The sequence below is a fragment of the Styela clava genome, chromosome 6 (assembly GCF_964204865.1).
Source record: "Styela clava chromosome 6, kaStyClav1.hap1.2, whole genome shotgun sequence".
Lineage (NCBI taxonomy): Eukaryota > Metazoa > Chordata > Ascidiacea > Stolidobranchia > Styelidae > Styela > Styela clava.
This window is the reverse complement of record NC_135255.1, coordinates 3,475,446-3,498,737: the sequence shown is the minus strand read 5'-3', so window position 1 is coordinate 3,498,737 and position 23,292 is coordinate 3,475,446. Positions and strand designations below refer to the sequence as shown.

The 23,292-nt window shown below is 33.8% G+C and overlaps 2 protein-coding genes and 1 long non-coding RNA gene across 3 annotated transcripts; 2 read left to right on the top strand and 1 right to left on the bottom strand.

Annotated features, from left to right (window-relative positions):
- The first annotated feature begins 4,175 nt into the window (after positions 1–4,175).
- LOC120331244 (spermine synthase-like) lies at positions 4,176–5,288 on the top strand. Its single transcript, XM_039398323.2, has one exon. The coding sequence runs from the start codon at positions 4,176–4,178 to the stop codon at positions 5,286–5,288; it is 1,113 nt and encodes a 370-aa protein (XP_039254257.2).
- Positions 5,289–6,205: 917 nt separating this feature from the next.
- Positions 6,206–6,940, bottom strand: LOC144424443 (spermine synthase-like). The gene has a single exon (XM_078113782.1). It carries the CDS (start codon positions 6,938–6,940, stop codon positions 6,206–6,208), a length of 735 nt encoding a protein of 244 aa, XP_077969908.1.
- A 7,309-nt stretch (positions 6,941–14,249) lies between these two features.
- Positions 14,250–22,797, top strand: LOC120331934 (uncharacterized). Its single transcript, XR_013476856.1, has 6 exons — positions 14,250–14,321; positions 15,409–15,470; positions 16,713–16,830; positions 17,604–17,665; positions 19,009–19,127; positions 22,677–22,797. It is a non-coding gene; the product is annotated as an uncharacterized LOC120331934 (long non-coding RNA).
- The last annotated feature ends 495 nt before the right edge of the window (positions 22,798–23,292 follow it).

Sequence of the window (23,292 nt, the reverse complement as noted above, 5' to 3'; positions counted from 1 at the left end):
ACCTAGAAATGTATTCCCAGCGTCATTAGCTGAGAAAAGGGGATATTCAAGCAGTTCGCATGAGAAACCCACTACTCAACTAAAATATGATAAATTAACAATGATGATGAAGACGACGATCAACCAATGGACAAAATGGATTAAATGCTGTATGCGCCAGAAACACCAAGTTTAGAAAATAACATAAATCTAATTAAAAGGAATTAATAGGTTGTGGCCTTATGGTATAAGGGGAAAGCAAATCACTTCCTTACTAGCTATTTGACAAATAGAACACAATATGTATCAATGGGTTCATATTGCTAATCTGTCTTACCTGTGACCCACGGGGTCCCCCAGGGTTCTTGTTTGGGACTCTGTTTCTGATCTATATCAATGATCTCGCACGCAGTTCCACACCATTATCAAAATTATTTGCGGACGACACAAACCTTCTTGATAGTGATAAGTCTCATAATGTGCTCTCAGTCAAGAGTGAATACTGATATAAAAAAAAAGTTGTAAATTGGATGGAAATTCAACGAACTAACTCTAAATGTGAATAAATCCAAAACTATGCTGATAACTCCGAACAAATTCAAACATAATGATGGTAAATTGGGGGGACTATTCTTGAAAATGTTAAAACTTATAAATATCTTGGCACCATATTGATAATAAATTGTACTGGTATATTCAAATAAATAGCATTGCCGTTGAATTATTTAAGTCGGGAGGAATGTTGTATAAGATTGTCCATACACACCAATGTCAATTCTACGTATGGTATATTATGCTCTGTTCCAGTCTCATATCCAATATGGCATTGCGGCTTTGGGTTCAGCAAGCAAAACGTTATTACATCGCATTGAAGTTATGCAAAATAAGCGATTCGTGCCATTACTAATGCAGTACCACGGTCAAATTTAGACTCCTACTATTATAAGATGCAAGTTCTTAAAATTGTAACATTTAAAAAATTGAACTGCTGAAAATTATGCACCAACACCATAATAATAAATTGTCTGTTGCATTCACTATCTATTTCGTTAAGCAAAGCGTTATTCGCTTTTATGCAACACGTTCCTCTACCAATAGCTTTATGACCCGCTTTTCATTCAGTCGTACACAAAATTCCATAAAGTACATGGGCATAAAACTTTGAAATATGCTCCCAGTTACTATGCGCTCCAAGACCTATAAAACGCTCAAAATGTAATTAAAAAATCTGTACCTCAATGCTTATAACATTCAGTAATTCGCCAGTGATCAGGTCGGTCATTTCTGATACGGTTTTTGATGCCAATTGTGCGAAATGTGATGCTTTTCTTATAACAACATATCATTCCTTTTGATTGTGATTGTTGTTGAATATTTTCACCTTTCTCACACAAGACTTGATGCTCTAAATTTCTTTATTGTGATTTATTTTTGCGTAATCTTTCATATAGTTAATTCCAATACCCAAATTTCATTTATGTATCCTTAACTTCAAAACTGATCTCCCTTTTCATACTCGTAGTGCGGTTGCTGCGAATTCTCTTTTATTTATCTCAGTTGCTACTGCGCTCACATGACCTTGCGAAGATAAAGTGACAGATCAAACATTTTTTTTCGACTGAATCGATTTCATTTTATTTTCCATTTAAACAATTCTCTCCTAACTGACGTTTTTAATTCGATTTACATTCTCCAAATTGTATTTTAAATCTTAGTTATTTGACAGCAGATAAAGACGACCAAAGCCTAGACAGACGAAAAATAATAATCATAATGAATTATATTTGGGTTGCAAATTAATCCCTATAATTTTCCTCGACCAAGGATCGCACAATAGCTTTCGATTTCGTTGAGCAAATGCGCGGTCCTTCGAGAAAGAAAAAATAAACAGAATTGGTACACGTAATAAGCAGAACCAATATTGAGATGTAGATGGCCGGAACAAACAAACCAAATTCACGAAACGCACCTTGCCCTATATATCTTTCCTGGCTCGTTGAAAGGGGAGGTCGAATTCGATAAGCTAAAATAGACAAATCGACCATATCAGTGCTCACTACAGCCGAAGTAGATTGAAGGCGATGTCTCGAAAATTTTCATTTAGTCGTGTCTTTCGCGTGTTTGAACGAGAAATAATTTTTTTAATAATGATTTACTTAATTTTTATGGGAGGTGTCAATTGTGGGAGAAATCGGGTCAAGATTAGTTTATTTAATTTCGAAAAATACTGCGCGGGCCACTCGGAACATTTCTGCGGGCCACATGTGTCCCGCGGGCCACGGGTTGGACGACCCTGATCTAAAAGCATAGAAACATTATTTTGAACAGCTACTGTCTTTGGAAATATATTAGGATGCAAAACAAATGCTGAAAAATCGCAAGCAATGAATTTGGAACTTAAAGTGTTATAATTGAACAAAATAATTTCAACAATCTCAACTGAACGTATGAATTTAACTTATAAATTTGAAATTACAATTACCGCAGACTTACAACTATATAAACTTAACTTATTGACTGCGTTATCGTCAACAATTACAAAACATTATCCAAACTTAGCGAATGAGAAATTTAACAATTCTAGGAAAAGTGTGTGTATTCCAATCATTAACTCTATTTTAACTTATTAATTTACATTTTTACAGGTTACTATATCCAAGAAATTGTAAAAATTCATGAACATTTTAATATTTCGCTTCCTTTCCACTTCAAAATAGAAAAGAGTTGAATGTAAAACACTGATTTTCTCGAGAATAAATTGATATTAGTATACGTTCAAAGTGTAATTATATCTAAAAACAGAACTGGATGTAGCACCTCATTGAGTCAAAAGAGGGCAATTGGAAAACCATTAAACTTTATTATTTACGTAACATGAAATTACATTGTTTACTGAAAGGGAAATTTTAAGGTATAATTCTCGCTTCGAAAAAATATTCATTTCATAACAACAATTTAGGATACACTTTGTACCTACCTGTATACGTGTATGAGAAATTAAGAACTGATGCCAATATTCAACTTTATAATGAACCATTAGGGTACAACAAGAAATTACAATATGCAAGAATACCATTTTTCATAAAAGTATGGAATGAACACGGAGTCTGTGAATTACAACATTTGGTGAACAGAAATTCTTTATTCTCTTTCACTAGATAGAATGCTTCGAAAGGCTATTTCGGGAAGCCATTGTGCTGAATAACGTTTTATATAGATTCAACTTTGTGAATTCAAATCTTTGTTATTTTTTGATAGTCCGATCACGCAAGATTTTAGTACTGACAATGCTGCATTTTCTATTGTCGAAAACGAGTGTTTTTAGGTTATTTTGACCCTCTGAATAACATGTTAATAACTTGTATATTAATTTGTGTTTGGTTTCTCACGTATCCAGATAACATGGCTCGTGGTCGTGGAAAATTGATACATTCCGAGGTTCGATTCCGTGATTGTGTTTCATAATCAATCAAATTAGTGCAGTTTATCGTCTCCAAAGTAAGAGCACTTCCAATAGGGCAAAAAAACATAGTGTACTTTTATCCATAAAGTGTGATCTGTCCTGACTTATATTTTTTACAATGAGTATCTGTGTCGCTGTAGGCCTAAAGCATAATATTGTGTTAATGTAACTGCTTCAGTTAACAGTTGTACGTGTTTAATTAAAATTAGAACCAAACAAAGATAAAAAAAAAACGCGACAATTAGGCATATTAAGTTACAATTAGTTGATTCGCCTACAATAGCATTACAGCGTCATCCTATCGGGATACCAAAACAATTTTATGAATAACCATTTGTTAGGAAGGGGATGGGCAGCTAGAACAACTAACGATTGAGGGAATAATTTTTACAACTCAGAATGCGTGCAATGTAACTCGGATTTTGTCTTGCTATCAGCCTGGTTTGAACTGGACATTTTGTAATTGTCTATTTGTAAATATATATATTATATAAATACATGTCTTTGGAAACGGTGTAATCAGAGTCTTCATCAGATCAGAACTAGCCATCAAACAACCAGAAATATCATTTTACCCTACAGGCCTATACTAGCTTATGTTACTGTATTTTGTGATTAATATTTGTACTGCACAAAATGCATTCAATATATTCAAGATATATATAATAAATATATTTATAGTTTTTCATATAAAGTTATTGTCTTTATTTTATACCATTGAATTCTGTAGAAAATGGATTCGTGGCTTTTAGAATTACGGATGAACACTAGCAAGGTACGAAAAAATACAGAAACATTTATAAAGAAAGTGAGCAAGCTTATAAAAACTTTGGATCGTGACTGCAATCTAGTATACGAAAATAAAGAAAAAATAATTACTGCTCTTTACATGAACAGTCACGGATTGAAAATTTTATTGCAAGAAGCGAATGATGGGTTGTTCACTCTGGATATCCACGCAACACTTTTAAGCAATTCTGATTTTAAAGATCGCGTGCATCAGTTAGATGAAGATATCAGACAATTGGAGTTCGCAGAGGTTCCAAAGACACCTCGGTTTGTAAGTCTTCCTGCTTTAAAGAGAGGAAGAGAATATTCCTATTACGAAACTGCCAGTGGGAGACTGGTTGAACGAGATTTCGATAAAGTTGTTTTTGACAAAGTTACATCAAGACAACATTTGCGCGTTATGCATTCAATTGCTTTCGGAAATTGTCTTTTTTGTGACAATGACCTGAATATTAGCGAATATGATTACGAAGGTTATTCGTACGCCCTATCTGGATTTGATAAAATCGCTTACGAGGGTAAAACCGTGCTCATACTTGGGGGTGGCGATGCATGCATTGTGCGCAGAATCAAAGATCTTGGTCCATCTATGATAACAGCCGTAGATTATGATCAAGCTGTAATAGACATAACAAAAAGGTATTTTCGACCAATTTGTGATGATGTTCTTGATTCCATAGAGGGGGAAAATTATCAATTCATTGTAGCAGATGCTGCTGAATATCTTGAGAGAGCTGTAAAGAATAATTTAAAAGTTGACATCATCATAAACGACATAACCACAATTCCTTTAACTTCAAAGTCTGAAGGAGACAGATGGGATTTTCTTAGGAAAGTTTTGAATCTTTCAATGAAAGTGGTGAAAGATGGCGGAGTATACATTAACCACGGAACTTCGGCGAGCCGACTCGAAGGTCAAAAACTATACGAATATGAGCTGAATAAACTGGATTACACGATACAGTTCACTAAAAAGATTGCAATTATACCGTCTTATCAAGAAAATTGGGTTATTTACCTAATCTGGAAAAATATTGAGAAAAAGCAACGAACATAAAAGATTCGATTTGACTGTCGAGTCGTTTGTTGAAAGTCTTTTGTATAAAATTCATCTATTTATTCCTATAGTATCATATTATAGTATCTCAAACGCTAATGTTGCCTGTATTTTTTGTATCACCGATACTGTGTAGGCATGTAGGGCTAATTGTCGGCGTCTAGTCGGTCCATATTTTACATGAAGTTAATGGTAGAAAAATGACAGAAACATTCGATGAACTTCAATTACATATCTCTAATTTGTCCGCATATAATATCATAAGATCGTCAAAATGATTAAATAACAAAAAACACTGAATAATAGTTTGTTTTTGTATGTTTGATACTTATTTAAAACTGCATAATTATATTTGCCGTAAGAGCTGGCGTAGCTTCAAAAGGGTTTCATGTGGCTTGGGTTTTTTTGATTGAAATTGCCAAGGTTTACAATCCGACGACATTGTCATTAACAAACTTTTTCATGAAGAATTGATCACATGCTCGCCAATCCATTGTGGTTGCAGCAACTTTGTTGCCTTTAAACGTATTTTATGAAGCTGAGATATAAGGTATAGATATGTTGGAAAGTAGTTTGTAGATAAGCAGTTTCTTATGTAATTAAAAGAAAAAAGAAAATCCAAGTAAATCGAGGTAGTAGAATGTTTAAAATTTTAGTCGAATCCATATACCGATAATATTTTATGCTCGGGAGTATTAATTTACCTGGCACTCTGAATCAGTTTCCCGAACCTTTCATTACAGCGCCCATTGGACAACTTGCTGACTGTCAAACGCCCTTTGGAACAAAACGCAACACTAATTTATTATTTAGTCTCTTGAATAGGTATGCGTGGTCAGATTGAATTTGGAGATTTCTGTTTGCATTGGAATCGGGGTGGGGTCCTATTTTTTGTTCAGAATCGGTTTTTCTGACTACTAAACATGGGAGTCAAAAAATTTACTGTTAAGTTCGTTATAATCTTCGTTATAATAACGCTGGTCATAATCTACTGCCGTTATCATGGTGCTGCCCATATCCTTGATTCGACGAAGAATACAAGCATCACCTCCACCCAATATAAGAACACGTTTCCCGTTGTAATCGACGTGTCGGAATCCTGATACGGCATGAGAATAACTTTCGTAGTCGTATTCACCCATAGTTATATCATTATCACAATAAAGGCAATTTCCAAATTCGATAGAGTGTAAAACACGTAGGTGTTGCCTCGAAGTAACTTCATCAAACATAAGCTTGTCAAAATCTCGTTCAACTAAACGAATACCATGGACAATCTCGTAATGAGAAAATTCTCGTCCTCTTTTTATGGCGGGAAGGCTATCATAAGGCGGTGTTTTTGGAATCTCAGCAAAATCTAGTTTTCTGACTTTTTCATCCAATTCATTTACTAGATTCCTAAAATAAGAATTGTCAACACTTGTAGTATGGATGTCCAGTGTTAACAGGTCATTCTTCGCACTTTGAAGAAACACATTAACTTCCTTGCTATTCGAGAAGAGGGCAGAAATATTTCTTTCGGTATTACTGTACACTAGAATGCATCCAATGTCTATATGTTTTATAAGTTTTCCGATTTGACTCAAAAATTCATCGACTTTTTCATGCACTTTGCTCATGTCCATTCGAAATTCTAACAGCCACGAATCCATTTTGAAATTAAATAGAATCACAAAATTAAAACAAAAACCTAATTGTGATAAAATACACAAATATTTTAATATGACATTATTTCCCACATGTATGTTTTTCTATATTTATCGGTGCTTACAATTTTGTTATTTTAGAACAGTCACACGTCCTATTGAATAGTTTATTTATCGCTTCAGTCTCGTATAGTTTCTTAATTGCTTGCTATTAAAATCTTGATTGATCTACTCGCGAGTATATCTCTAATATCTGCAATATTTGCCAGAATCAAAGACTGTATAGATTATCAATAAAGTGCCAAGTGTAGTCACTGAAGCATACGCAAATCTATCTGAAACTCATGGCCAAAACCAGAGGCATGAAAACCTCACCAACTGGTCGAAGATTAGATTTGAACGCAAAATCTTTAAAAATGGCCAAAATACGACGGCAACGTCAATCGCATCGTCCTGTACTTTTTATTACCTGATGGAGCGCAATTGTGCAAAGCTATCTATCTATTTTACAGCGTTTGTTGATTGGTGGCATCTTTTCATTGCCACTCGATTTGCTTTCATCACTAACTCAACAACAAGGAGACCGCGTAGAGACAAACAGAACATAGTACGTACATTGTGAAGGTTATTCATTCGCGTACACGCCATCTGAATTCCGACGTATGAAATCAATTCCAACTACCAAACGGAACCAATCAATCACGCCTGCGGCCTCCATGCGTTACTGTTCATACGATTTCCTGCCTATAAACGTTTGCCGAAATATTGTAGAGTTGAGCTATCCATCGTAAGAGCTATTCAACATATGATATACGAGCAGTGCTGGGATTAACGATTAAGCAGAATAAGCACGTGCTTAAAGCACCAAAGAAAAAGGGGCACCAAAGAAATTTCCATAGACAAATTTTTAATGGTGCCCCAGTGTTTAATGAAACAATTCGAGTTGGCCAGACTACTAAAACCGCGACACTGACCAGGCTGCAAAAATGTTCTGGCTCTGAAGTATCATGTTACACCTCTCTATATATCAATGTAAGTTTTTAATATATATATATATGAGAACTGTTTCCAAAAAACATACAAATTAATCGTAACTTAGCCCTCAATTAGCAGTGAATACTGAAACTTACTTATTCAATTCAAAATAACACACGACACCAGTTTCATTATTATTATTTTTTAAACACGGGGTACCAAAATCCTAAGTGCTTAGGGCCTTCAAGAGGAATGATCCCGTCCTATATACGAGCATATCTGATTCGTGTAGTCCAGTTTAGGCATACGGGAAACAAAGAATGTGGAAATAATTCCAATATACTTCTATGTGAATGATGTAGAATAGTTGAAAGTCATTTATAAAGATGTAAGCATTAAAGGTGGGTTATCACGCGAACATTTTTGTGGAAAATTTGATTCTATATATTTTTTTAAGATTTTTAACGTTTACCCCTTGCATAAAGTGGACTTAGTTTTCTACTTATGAATTTTTAAAAACCGCTTCAACCAAAATCGACCCGGAAGGTTCGAAAACGGCCTTTGATGACGTAGTAGTGAGAACTCATTCCAGAAATTAGCTCCCTCGCCATTGGCGAGTAAGGTGTTCAACCTCTGTTTTTGGCGTTTAAATCTAGTTTCTCATCGCGTAGTTTAATAAAGACTGAAACAATAATGTATTGTTAAACATAAATGCTATTGCATAAGAAGTTCTAAATGTGAGGGGATCAAGCCACGGCGTTTTATGTAATGATCGTACCGGTACTGACCACCCGTCAGAAGGCTTTGAGGAACTGATCCTAGAGTAAGTATTTACTACTTTATTTCGTTTATCGACTGTTTGATAAAATAATAAGTCAATGCATGATGATACCCAGTCACACTTTTGTATGAATAGGAACCAAATACAAATTGACAATTTGTACATCTACCAAAAGAGTGATAGTCTACTACCAATTAACGTAGAATCCCGATAATGGTTCAGTTTTTTTATATTCATTTCACATTATTATGCAACAAAACACTGTTGTATGTTGAACCTTACTAAACTGTCTGGTAATATTATCCTAATCTTATTTTATGTCAGTTCTATCAATTTAATTTGTATACTTTGTTTCCAGTGCACACTGCTATTAACAACACAGTCCAGCTGTTATCTATCAACTAATGGAGATTCGTGACAACACATTTATTGGCATGAATGAATTACATATGATGAAAACTTGTAATAAAATGTTAAAAATAAATAAAAAATGATTTGAATAACTGCGTGAGGTATTGTTGTTTCGTCTGTGGGTAGGAGTTTGCATGGATTCCAACATAATTTTAAGGCTTAAACGATCCACCGACTTAGAGGTCTTCTTTTAGTTCCATGGAGAGACATCAGAAAAGGTTACTTGCGAAAATTGTATCCATAGTTTTATCCTTGTTTCCTGTTTCGAGACAGATTCATCGCTGTGAAATCTGCTGTAACCACCAACTACACATTCCATACGGTACGGTAATGTTTGCGCATATACCGGTATGGTCAGATAGTCTATATATACCGAAAATATAACAAAAAGACTAGTTATAGAATCAGATAAGTAGAGTAAACACACATTAATTATAAAATCTAGATCATTTGAGACAAAAAATAGCCTGGTATGCGCTTTTTCACTAGAAAATATATTTCAGCAAAAGGTCCGGCACAGAACTCAAGTTCGTCTTGACCTCGATTAGTTGAGTTTACTGTAATTTCTCACAATGCAATAATATTATTTGAAGATATTGGTAATGATTTAAATCACAAAAGCTTCCTCCAAATGTACCGCCCAATAGAACTAGCACACGGTTCAGAATGAGTGCACAGAATGCTATAATTGCATTTGACCTAATGCAAAGTTTCGCCGACGAGTTCTCACCACTACGTCATCAACGGACATACTAATTTGCGTTCGATTTCGGCAGGGTCGACTTTAAAAAATTCGAGTCTCGCAAACGAAGTCCATTTTATGCAAACGGTAAACGCCAAAAATCTTAATAAATTATATAGAATCAAATTTGCTACAAAAATGTTTAGGTGATAACCCACCTTTAAGGTTTATGTCTATTGACTATATTTTGAGCACTTTAAATGAAAAAGTCAATGCTTATTGCTTGATTTTAGTAATATTATGACATTTTGTATACATTTTTATATATAATCAATCCAAACTGGTGTTGCTGCTTGTTCCGAATCAATGATGAAATTAAGTGGATAAATGCGAGTATAGTAACAAAACTGAGTTAAGCCTAACAATCTTTCATATATCGCAAACATTTAACGGGATAACCTTAGCGTAGTTTACTCTGAAATCGAAAATAACATTGGGAAATTATCCTATAATAAACCCTGTAAAACAGCGCATTGCGCTGGATAATCAGAAAATCTTTAGCAGCTTTAGCTCATTGATGTTATCGCATTTCAATATATAGCGAATATATGTTATGCAATATAAACTTCCAAAGTAAATTCCGGAACAATATGAAACATGGAGTTCTATTCGAACAACGACTTGCATTGTAGGGTTGCTACCATACCTATCAATCAGTATTTTTACTAGAATTGATGTGCTGCTGATTGATTGAAAAAATATAGGGGTGTGGGGCTGTGGCGAACAAGTCGTATATCGCCGTTCAAAATTTTTCATCATGCTTGGTTAATTCATTTTAGTCTTTTCCAAATGATTCAGATTTCTATTACATAGCCATAATCGTTCGAGACCCATCTAGGAGAATGGTTTCATGGCTACTTGAATTTAGAATAAATGTTATCAAAATGAATGGAAAGAGAGAAGAATTTATAAATGAAATAAGCAAGCTTATAAAGACGATGGACATAAACTGCAAGCTTGTGTTTCAAAGTAGAGAAAGATTACAACCCTTTACGCGAACAGCAATGATTTGAAAGCCTTATTACAAGAAGCAGACAAAGGCTTTTTCACGATGGATATACACACTACGAACATAGATAATCCCGAATTTAACCTCTTGTTTAATAAGGTAGATGAAGACATTAGAAAATTAGAGTTTGCAGAAATCCCGAAAACACCTCGGTATGATAGTCTTCCTCCTTTGAAAAGAGGTAGAGAGTTTTCATGTTACGATGTATGTGAGGGATTCATCGTTGAAAAAGATTTTGACAAAGTAGTGTTTGATGAAGTTACATCAAAATGGTACAAATATTGGCGAAACCGACTACGAAGCGTTTTCTTACGCTTTATCTGGATTTGGAAGAGTGGAGTATACAAATAAAACTGTATTTATTCTTGGAGGAAGCGATGGGTGTATTGTACGAAGAATCAAAGATCTTGGAGCGTCCATGATAACAGCCGTAGATTATGATCAGCGAATGATTGATGTTACAAAACTGTACCTTCGACCAATTTGTGGTGATGTCCTAGATTCTATGACTAGAAAAAATATCGAATTATTATTGAAGATGCAGAAGAATATCTCAAAAGAGCCGTGAAAAATAGGTTAAAAGTTGATGTTATCATAAATGACATAACTTCGATTCCAGTAAGCTTTAAAAATGAAGGAATAAATGGATTTTTCTCAGACAACTTCTTGACCTTTCAATGGAAGTTTTGAAGAAGAACTGTATTTACATTTGTCATGGAAACGTAGCAAGATATCCTCAATATAGGAAATTATTCGAAATAAACTTAATGAATTGCATAATCAGTAACACTTTCCAAATAAATAACTTACATACCATCGTATCAAGAAAATTGGATAATCTATCTTAACTGGAAAAACTCAAAAAAACAGGGCTGCACACATAAATAAATTTAATGAATACCCAATTGATATAGCAAGTTGCAATCATTTCAAATCCTCATTCATAATATGAATAAAGATTTCATACACTTTACTCGTGCACGAAATCGAACGGATATACTGTTCAAAATGCTTTGGATATGACAGATATCATTTCAATAAATATTTGAATCAAAACGGTTCCTGGTTTTTGCTACACTTTTTCTTGTATATATATATAGATATAATAATTTTAAATAATTAAATTTTTTCAATTCAGTGGATGAATGTTTTGCTCGATAAATAGATAATCTACTCAAGTATAATATACTTAACGAATAACTACCGTATTGGATCAATTTATCATAAATTATAAGTTAATATTTAAATAACCAAAATTTGTAGTTGAGATATTATATTTTGCTTGAATGATGTGCCTCACAATCAGTCTTCACAATAAAAAAAATGCTGATTTTCGTAACTAGTATTCATTTGCTCTTCGTACTTTTTCAAATTTATGAGACATTTTTTTTTTCTATATTTATAATTATCAAATTCATTTTAAGGCAATTAGACTAAACTTTCAGTGCTGTGCATTGTCTTACAATCATTTTACTCGAACCTGAAACTATGAGATATTTTATTGTACTAGTTTTTTGTTACCTAACATAATAAGTAAATATTTTTTATACATGTTAATATAAATAGTACATTGTATCATTAATTAATTAATTGCAATTTTATTCTCTGAACAAGTCACAATGTATATACATTTATATCGAAACATGTGAACTGCTTATTAATGGCGTAACGGTAATATAATGGTAATGTTTATCATCGTAAATACTCAGACAACACAATACAAATAGGTATATACCGTAATTCAAAATGTAAATGTAAAATATTCCCCAATGGGAATTAAAATATAGCTAGGATTTTCCAATCTGATAAACTAGAAGGATGAACTAACCTATTAGTATTCCTATATATATCAGTTAAGTTCTGTGTATTTGAATTACAAAAGTCAAATACCACCCGGGTTCAACATTTTCCAACGTAGCTAAAATGCCTGGATATTATAACACGAAATAAGTCTCTCTTAAGACTGTTGCATATATATTTGTAGCCACAATTTAGCAAAAATAACTACATGAAATATACCTAGGCCTAAAAACTGTCGACAAAAAACAGAGTTTTTTTGCTCGAATTTCATATTCAACATTATGGCGATAGTTGAGGGTAATGTTAAAAATCACAAAAAGTTTCAGATTTTTTGCTCGATGGATTCATATATAAAATAAAGCTCAAACTAATTGGGCGACAGCAAAATGTACGGGCGGACAATCCTGATCACCCGTACATACCTGTATCATAATCGTTCTTTACCAAGAGGTCTAATCTAGAGACAGGCTCAAAGTGCTTCATATGGACCTAGGGTCTACACTCTACGCGATCTATTCGTTTACTCAAAATGGCATTAATAAAATTTAAGAAGCAGTAAATACATCCGAGTTATTAAATAGAGTAGTTTCAATTCACTCATTAATATTGATCGATGAGTAACAATTTGATTTTGTTACGTTCTTATTGTGGGGCTACGTCAACAATACCTCTTCACGAGCTCCATAACACCAAATATTTGAATGGTCTCGAATAGTTGATCTATATATTTTATCAGTTGTTGTCGTCGGTATGCTCTTGTCTTGAGCAGTCAAATATTTACTTCACATAGAACCCTGATTATTGCTGTTGCTGATGTTATTTTTCTGCCGTTTGGTTTGGGCGAAGAAATTACTATACAGTAGGCATCGAAACAACGTCACGTTATGACCTCCCTTTTAACGACATCGCCGGCATGTTATTGTATGAAAACTCAAAATTATTCTTGGCTGCGCAAGTCAATGAGCTAAGATTTGTACGCCAATGCAGAGAATGCATTGATACAACGCTAAACTTCTACACGCCGTTATTCTTTCATTGAGTTGTAGGAAGGTTACATTTTTGATGGCATTCACGTGCGCGTTTACTCGACAAATGTAAACAAACAAATATAATGGAATTGCTTGATTCTTTGTACTAAGCTCCCGTCACTGATGCAAAAATGTGTGATCTGAGATAAACACCCCTGGCACGTTTTAAAATAAAAAATAGGAAATCATGCAGTTTGGGTTAGGAACGATTTGAAAATTTGAATTACCGACTGAATCTGCATCTCTCACCTTAACTGAATATTTACTATTTCTATTCAATTCGAGCGTTGGCGGGGTGTTGTTTTGGGGCGGGACTTGGTACAAAAGATCCTGAGAATATTACTGTGAACTAGGTATTATACGATGTATGAAGCAAATCCAAACCGCCATTTGCATTCTGCAACTTTGCGATCACGCGTCAGAAGCGACAACCTGGAGTAATTATTGAAGTAATCAGTTAAAAACATTTGATTATAACCAATCAGTTGGCTTTTTTCGTCAAATATTTTTGCGCGGGAAGCCACAAGCGACATCGCTTTTAGTCAGTCAAATGTTTGTGATAAGATGAGGTTTGATTTTCTGTAGGATGTATGGATATGGTGACTATTGGGTTATGACAGTGAGTTCGAAACAATATTCAGGTGAGCTAAATGTTCTTTATATCTATTGCTTTCATTTTACTATTGTATAGGTGGTAAATTAGAGGTTTTCGGGCCTATACGAATTAGAATTATTAACCTAATACAGAAGTACAGATTGATGGATGATTCTCTTTTGTATCGAACTCACTAACAGCGGGTTCCATCATTTCGTCACAAATAGGCCAAACTTTAAAGCTATATGGCAATAAATAAACTTATCATAATATGAAACTTAAACGTAATACACTGATCTACGTAACTACGTAAGCTGCATTCAACATGGTACGCTTTACATCAGGGGTCGGCAACCTTTTGTCGCTCGCCGGCCAAAATTAAAGGTTGCAAGTCATTGGCAGGCCGCACATATTTTTAGAATGTTAAAAATCGAATGGATGACCGATGAATCACATTTTATCATACAGATCACAAGTTAAATTTTAAGCGGCGCGCGAAGACTGACCATTTGAATATTTTTTGCGTCATTAAACCATTTGCACTTAGCATCAACTTTTCTGCGTTTAGTTGTCATTTGTCTACATTATATTTAAATTATAGGCCCATTAAACGAGTAATTGTGAATTATATACTTGTTACGTTTACACCTAAATTCTTTTGCGTAAAGAATATAATCGACAAAACAGCAATTATTTGCTACTATAATTCAGTGATGCGTCGCGGGCCGGATGCGGCCCGCGGGCTGTAGGTTGCCGACCGTTGCTTAACATGAATGTAATGCATAGCTTTCGCAAATGTAGCGCAAAATCCATGGTGTAATAGAGATTTGCCGTGGGCCTTTTACTTTTATATATTATTGTCTACAAATTGGATCTTTGTACAAAGACCCTACCAACGTTCAAAATAAGTGAATTAGTAATTATCAGGTTGAAGTTAGGAATGCAGATTGCGCTGGGAATTCAAATTTTTAAATCATTCCTAACTCCAAATGAATAATTACTAATATGTCATGTTAAAACGTGGCGGGAGCTTTGTGCAAAAGATCCGATAGATTCAGTCCCACTGTCCATTGAATATGCTATAGCTACAGTTCTGCGACAGTTTATTTATCAATATTTTAACTTTTTTCCAGATTCAGAAATATTAAAAGTTAAAGATTAAAAGACACAAAGTGACGAACGAGGAAAATAACAAGTAAATATTATTTGAACATTTTATTCTACTTTCGACGCCCATTGATTCCTATATACCACTGTTTTCGTTTAAAATGCTAAACAATTCGATGAGAGCGCACCGCGTCTCAGTTCTTGCGATCAGAGTCAGCATTGTTATACCACTTATTTGATAGTGTGTTTTCTTTCGAAATTGTAAGATTTATATTTTTATAAGTTTTAGTTATTGTCTTTCGATTCAAAAGTCCAAAAAATTAGGACCCACGTTCACGTTTAAAATGCTAAATAGTTCGATGCGAGCCAACATTGTTATGCCGCTTATTTGATCCTGTGCATTCTATCTAAGTTGTAAGATTTATATTTTCACAAGTTTTAATAATTGTCTTTTGATTCAAAAGTCCAAAAAATTAAGACCCACGTTCACGTTTCAAATGCTAAATAGTTCGATGCGAGCCAACATTGTTATGTCGCTTATTTGATCCTGTGCATTCTATCGAAATTGTAAGATTTAGATTTTGCACAAATTTCAATAATTGTGTTTCGAAGCAGAAGTCGAAGCAGATATACAGAATATAGTACCTTGTATCCAATTGGTGTACTCTTTGCGACCCCTAAAATTCGTTGCGCGCTTCCCTACTGCATAGCGATCCCCAGTTTGCGATCCCTACCGTGAACAATGTGATAATGCTGCAAGTTACTGATCAGAGATAATTAGTCATATACTCCATGAAACAGTTATAAAACTTTATTGGGTATTTTATTGTTATTGCAATATTTGCAATTTGTGCAGTTTGAAAACTACACCTGATATTTATATATAAAGTATATATTTGAAATTTAATGGCAATCGCTGAATAAATTTTATTCGTCTAAATTTTCTAAGATTTCGATTTTATGAAATTAAATGTCGAAATTTACCCGTTACGTATTTTATTAAAACTTACGTATATTTTTAGAAGAAAATATTCAAAAAAGAGTCTTACTTTAAGAATACAAAATGAGATACAATATGATAAACTAACATATCATTTTAACTAAAGGATGTAATTTTGGTGAAATCAGCGACATAGTTGAAAATGACCTAAATTGAATTACATAGTTAGTTTTTTGTATCTTTAGCATAAGCCTAGCTTTGTAGTGTCTCTGTCAAATAACATTTGAGTGAATTAACTACCCGAAAAGGGCATAGTTGACTCAACGAAATTTAGTTTAATTCAAATTTAGAATTGGCTTACAAAATCACGACTTATATATTGATTTTCAGCGTTTTGAAACACTGCTTGGAAGTCGGCAGAACAATTTATAATTGCACCAAAAGAATTCGTCAAGAGCCAGGTTTTCATCACTGAGTGAGATGGAGGCCTATCAAGTCTGAAGAGCAAGTATGTAATCAAATCATTTGTAATCTTTCAATTTACATGTCTACAAATAAATGATATATTGTATTTTATAGGGAAATCTACTAACAAGTTATTTCTTTTAATATATTGAGTATTAGCTTAGTTTTGTTTCGTCTGTCAAATGAAATTTTCTTTTAATCACAACCTCAAAATTAATTTTATAATTACATGATTCGCACAACTACCGTTTTATTCTGGCTATTGAGTCGGCCCAGTGAATAAGGCGGGGGTCAATTTAAAAAAATAATAAAACTAGGCTTTTTTCGTTGCCGCCCAATAGTCGAGACACAAGAATGCATAATTATGCATTATTAACTTATCATGATAAGAAACTTAAACGTAATACACTGATCTACGTAACTACGTAAGCTGCATTCAACCTGGTACGCTTTACATGAATGTAACGCACAGCTTTTGCAAATGTAGCGCAAAATCCATGTTTAATAGAGATTCGTCGTAGGCCTTTCACTTTTATATATTAGTGTCTATAGATTGGATCTTTGTACTAAGATCCTATCAACATTCAAAATAAGAGAATTAGTAATTATTCAGTTTAAGTTAGGAATGCAGATTGCGCTGGGAATTCAAATTTTTAAATCATTCCTAACCCCAAATGGATAATTACTAATATGTCATTTTAAAACGTGGCGGGAGCTTTGTGCAAAAGATCCGATAGATTCAGTCCCACTGTCCATTGAATATGCTAGCTACAGGTCTGTGACAGTTTATTTATCAATATTTTAACTTTTTTTAAGAATCAGAAATATTAAAAGTTAAAGATTCAAAGACACAAAGTAACAAACAAGGAATATAACAAGTAAATATTATTTGAACATTTTATTATACTTTCGACGCCTGTTGATTCCTGTATACTACTGTTTTCGTTTAAAATGCTAAACAATTCGATGCGAGCGCACCGCCTCTCAGTTCTTGCGATCAGAGTCAGCATTGTTATGCCCCTTATTGGACACGTTTAGTGGACATAACGATCGTTTCAATATTATGTTGTTATTGTTAATATTTGTCTCCATCATATTTAAAAAATCGCTTTTCTCTTCGAATACTGGACCAATTGCTTTGAAATTTTCAGTGGTTAAAGATAAAATTTTTCTCCAGAAGGCTATTACTTTTTTTTTTCGCTATGACGTCATCAAAACCATTGCCATTGAGTGGCGCTACGTGTCCATATATTTGAGCTTAGCTCTCTTGTTTGATCGTGTGTTTTCTTTCGAAATTGTAAGATTTATATTTTCACAAGTTTAACTAATTGTCTTTCGATTCAAAAATAAAAAAAAATTAAGACGGTTCACGCTTCAAATGCCAAATAGTTCGATGCAAGCCAACATTGTTATGCCGCTTATTTGATCCTGTACATTCTATCGAAATTGTAATATTTAGATTTTGCACAAATTTCAATAATTGTGTTTTGAAGCAGAAGTTCAAAAAAATACTATAAATATAGTACCTTGTATCAAATTGGTGTACTCTTTGCGACCCCTAAAATTCGTTGCGCGCTTCCCTATACTGGATAGCGATCCCCAGTTTGCGATACCTACCGTGAACAATGTGATAATGCTACTAAGTTACTGATCAGAGATAATTAGTCATATGCTCCATGAAACAGTTAGGAAACTTTATTGGGTATTTTATTGTTATTGCAATATTTGCAGTTTGTGCAGTTTGAAAACTACACCTGATATGTATATATAAAGTATATATTTGAAATTTATTGGCAACCGCTGAATAAATTTTATTCATCTAAATTCTAAATTTTCTAAGTTTTGGATTTTATGAAATTAAATGTCGAAATTTACCCGTTACGTATTTTATTAAAACTTACGTATATTTTTAGAAAAAAATATTCAGAAAAGAGTCTTACTTTAAGGATACGAAATGAGATACAATATGGTGAACTTACATATCATTTTAACTAAAGGATGTAATTTTGGTGAAATCAGTGACATAGTTGAAAATGACCTAAATTGAATTACATAGTTGGTTTTTTGTATCTTTAGCATAAGCATAGCTTTGTAGTGTCTCTGTCAAAAAACATTTGAGTGAATTAACTACCTGAAAATGGCATAGTTGGCTCAACGAAATTTAGTTTAATTCAAATTTAGAATTGGCTTACAAAATCACGACCTATATATCGATTTTCAGCGTTTTGAAACACTGCTTGGAAGTCGGCAGGACAATTTATAATTGCACCAAAAGAAATTCGTCGAGAGCCAGGTTTTCATCACTGAGTGAGGTGGAAGCCCATCAAGTCTGAAGAGCAAGTATGTAATCAAATCATTTGAAATCTTCCAATTCGCATGTCTATAAATAAATGATATATTGTATTTTTTTTTTCGGGAAATTTACTAACAAATTATTACTTTTAATATATTGAGTATAAGCTTAGTTTTGTTTCGTCTGCCAAATGAAATTTTCTTTTAATCACAACCTTAAAATTAATTTCATAATAACAAAATTTGCTCGACTACCGTTTTATTCTGTCTATTGAGTCGGCCCAGTAAATAAGGCGGGGGTCATTTTTTAGAAATAAAAACTAGGCTTTTTTCGTTCATGCCAATAATCGAGACACAAGAATGCATTACATTGATTTTTTTTTGTCAGTTTAGGCACCAATGCGCGCTCATAATTGTATATGGCAAAATCTGTAAATCCATACCATGTTCATTTTGTAGAATCGCGGAATTAACTGTTTTGTACTACAAATTTACTGTAGCAATATCCGGTGTATAATGGCGTAGTCAGTACAGCGCTGCACGTTCAGGGGCTAGCTGCTGTGTTGTCCCATCTGCTGTCGTTTCGTTTAATCGTCGAAACCGAAAGGCTAATTACTATCTTGCAATGTCAGTTTATTTAAAGGTCGTTAGGCTAGCATGAAGAAAAGGCGTTTCATCGCAATAGGGCGTCACGTTGTGATTACGACAAACAGTGCAATTTTTGCATATTGATACTATAAGTTAATCCAGCAGTGTATATCTGCAGAGATACTGAAAAGATTTGAACTATGCCTCATTAAGTGCAATTCGGGTAAAACACAACCCCAACTTGATAACCATGCAAATATTACAACTTATTGTTTAGTTAACTTGTTGTTTATGATAGGGTGCCTATATATACAATGAATGCCTAATTTGTTGAAATCGTAGTCTTGACCTTTTTTTAATCTGATGAGCGTTTTTGCCATAAATGGTAGTTCACACTAACTACCATACTATATAAAGTAATCAGGCTAATTCCTAAATGTAACTGTGGCTCATCGTGACCTACACGCTCTGGTACTAAAAAGTTGATAACCCTGTCATTGATGTTCCCAACTAGTTCAAACTGGAATTGCCCCGAATTTCCAATAATGATATTATCAGAGTGCGTCATACTAACCGTATTAAGATAGCCGTTAATCTTATATCTTAAAGAAATTTCCAAAAACGATACCGTATAAATTAGAGAAATGGAAATATGTGTCATATTTTCCCTATTGTTAGTGCGGCTCACGTCATGTTATGCCTAATCAAGTGTATTAAGAAGAACCTAATTAATATAAACTCTCATTTATAATCTCTACTGAATGGCGTTAGTTAGATCTTTCGGATCAACTGAAGAATCCCTAACCCTACCAAAATATTAGATCTGGTCAAATGAAGGATCAGTTGGTATTCACCTGGTCAAATACAGGATCTTCAGTTGATTCGATCTTTCATACGGCACTCACAGTCAATAAAAAAATATAGTAGTTTCGAAACTCTAGAATTCTTACTTTTTTAATTAGATATTAGAAACTTGAGTGTCGCTGCTCGTTAACCAGTCTGATTCCAAAAAGGTTACTATATATATACATGGGATCCCACCGAATTGTAAAACAACTAAAGTCAGCTTATATTCCCGTTTCTAGTAGTCTCAGTAACCATACCGTCCCATGTTCATAAGTTTTCGAATCTGGATATACATTCCTTATTTCCCTATCGTTTATTCCGTAGTATATATCGAATATCGAATGAACGCAAATGAATATCAGTAGGTTACAAGTTGTCGTCTTTGTATCTTTAGAATAAGCATAGCTTATCACAAGGGCGTGGACAATTTTTCGAAGGGCGTTAAGGTAATTAAGAATATAAATATTGGCTAGATTTATCTTTCCCGCCTTATTTTTAATATTTTTATTTCTTGAATATGTAGTCGTATTTTCAACGTGCTTTGCAATGAATATAAATATAATTTATATGATGTGTTGCAATATTATACACTGACAAATCACTCCAAAATAATATTTGTAATTTTGGGGGAAATATGTGAATAATTTATCAATGAACTGAAAATTAATATTTTTATTTTTATGTATCTAAAGCAGCGTTTCCCAACCTTTCTTGGTCGCGGACTGTTTTCTCACTGGCGAAAACCTTTGCGGACTCAAGGAGCGTTTATTGCAACCGTAGTTTGTGTGAAGAAGCAATAAAACCGAACACGACATTACAATTTTAAAATTGGAAATTCGCCCAATTACGCGTTCGTTAAAAGAGCCGACTTTTTTAGTGTATAATGGCCGTTTCTGTCGCACAATATTCCGTCTATGACAACGACGAGAATCTAAAATGTCTTTCTATTTTAATTTATTGTGTTCATGGTAACTCGCGGTTGCGTCGACTTACAACAAGATGAAAGCATTACTTCTTTAAATGCCACGGAAATCTGCGGACATAATATAAGAATATATTGCCCGATTATATTTAGTTTTGATACATAGCTTTTGCGATCTTGCGATTTTGTTATCGCCGTTAGAAAAAATCTATTTTCTGCTGTAAAGTTCCAAAAGGTAAAACTTGATTTAGCACTTAAAAATATATTTAAAATTTATTAGTAAATGAAAAATACATATTTGTCGCCTTGCTTTACTATTAAGGTAATTGTGATGATTTTAATCGGCAATTGTGTTGACGAAATAAATACAATACTACTCGGAAAATATCAATATGGTCCAAGTGCCCGATTATATTTTGTTTTGATTCGTATTTTTGTGAATTCAACAAATCTGAGCTTTTTGTACAACACTTACGGCGCTCCAGTATTGTACTTACCAAGGTAGGGACTAAGGCAAAGAATCCCAAGGAAAAATGCCCTGGCACGTTATACCACGGTAGCACCCGAAATTTGGCGATTTGCAATGTCCAAAAAAGCGTTTTTAATCGGTCGGGGGCAATCATAAAACAAAACTTATGGTGTTATCCGTTTTATTTTTAGTATTTTGTATAGCCGCTTTTCAATTTAGAAAATTTGGGTTGTCACCATGGACACCTACCAAAAAAAAATATTTCTCGTTGTTCGAACTCGCGAACTTGTGCAGATGTGCAGACTCGTGTTTTCGTCGGAAGGTGTTTTCGTCACCTGTTACCAAATTTTCGAATAGTAAATTGCTATTCTAATAGTTGAATATTCGAATATATGCCCAGTCCTACTCATTAACCAGTAATTATTGACTCGAATAATGTTATGTGAATAAACGTGTCTTTTATGTTTTATGTAAATTCTAACGTAAATCGTAACTTGGCTGATAGTTAAGTTTCGCAAAAGCCCGCAGTGAATTTCTGGCTCGTTGCGGACTCATTCAAACGCTTCGCGGGGTCATTTGAGACCGCGGAATCGGGTTGGGAAACCCTGAATTCTAAAGTATAAGCATAGCTTCTCTGTGCTCCTACCAAATTACATCATCTGTAACTTATGAACCTAAAACTTAATAATGACATAGTTCGAACAACTATATATAATTCAAATTAATATTATACAAAATTTACCTACATTTCATTATCTCATAAAAATTTCAGCTTTCTGAAACACTTCTTGAAAGCGGGAAACACAATTTATCATTATATCTATAGACATGCGGAATTATTTGTTCGATTATGCATCACTGAGAGAGGTGGCTGCCTCGAGTCTAAAGAGTAAGTATGTTATTACAATTTTTCGAATCTTCTTACATTCATCACCATTATTCACGGATCCCCACAATAAATTTTAAAATTGTTATCTATTACTATTCCTAAGTAAGTTAAAATTACTTTACCTAATTTAAATGCTACACATTTTAATAGGATTAATACCAGACATAAATAAATCTAAATTTCACACATAAATTAAATATATTAAGGCTGTAAACTCAACAAACATATTATCAAATTTGGGGTCGAACACCCTTTTGTTGTTGGAATACTGAAAAAGTCCTAATAACGTATGCGATGGCAGTTGGTAGAATCACCGATAGTTTTCGTCAGCGCGACATGTTTTTAAACAACTTATGTGCCTATTCCTTGGCATATGAATGTATTGTTCCACGAGGCCGACGATAACTTTTTATTTTTGTGCGGAATTATGAATTCAGTGTGCGAAACAAGTTAGAATGCTATATTATAAAAATCGCTGAAGAAATGCTAAGAATAAATG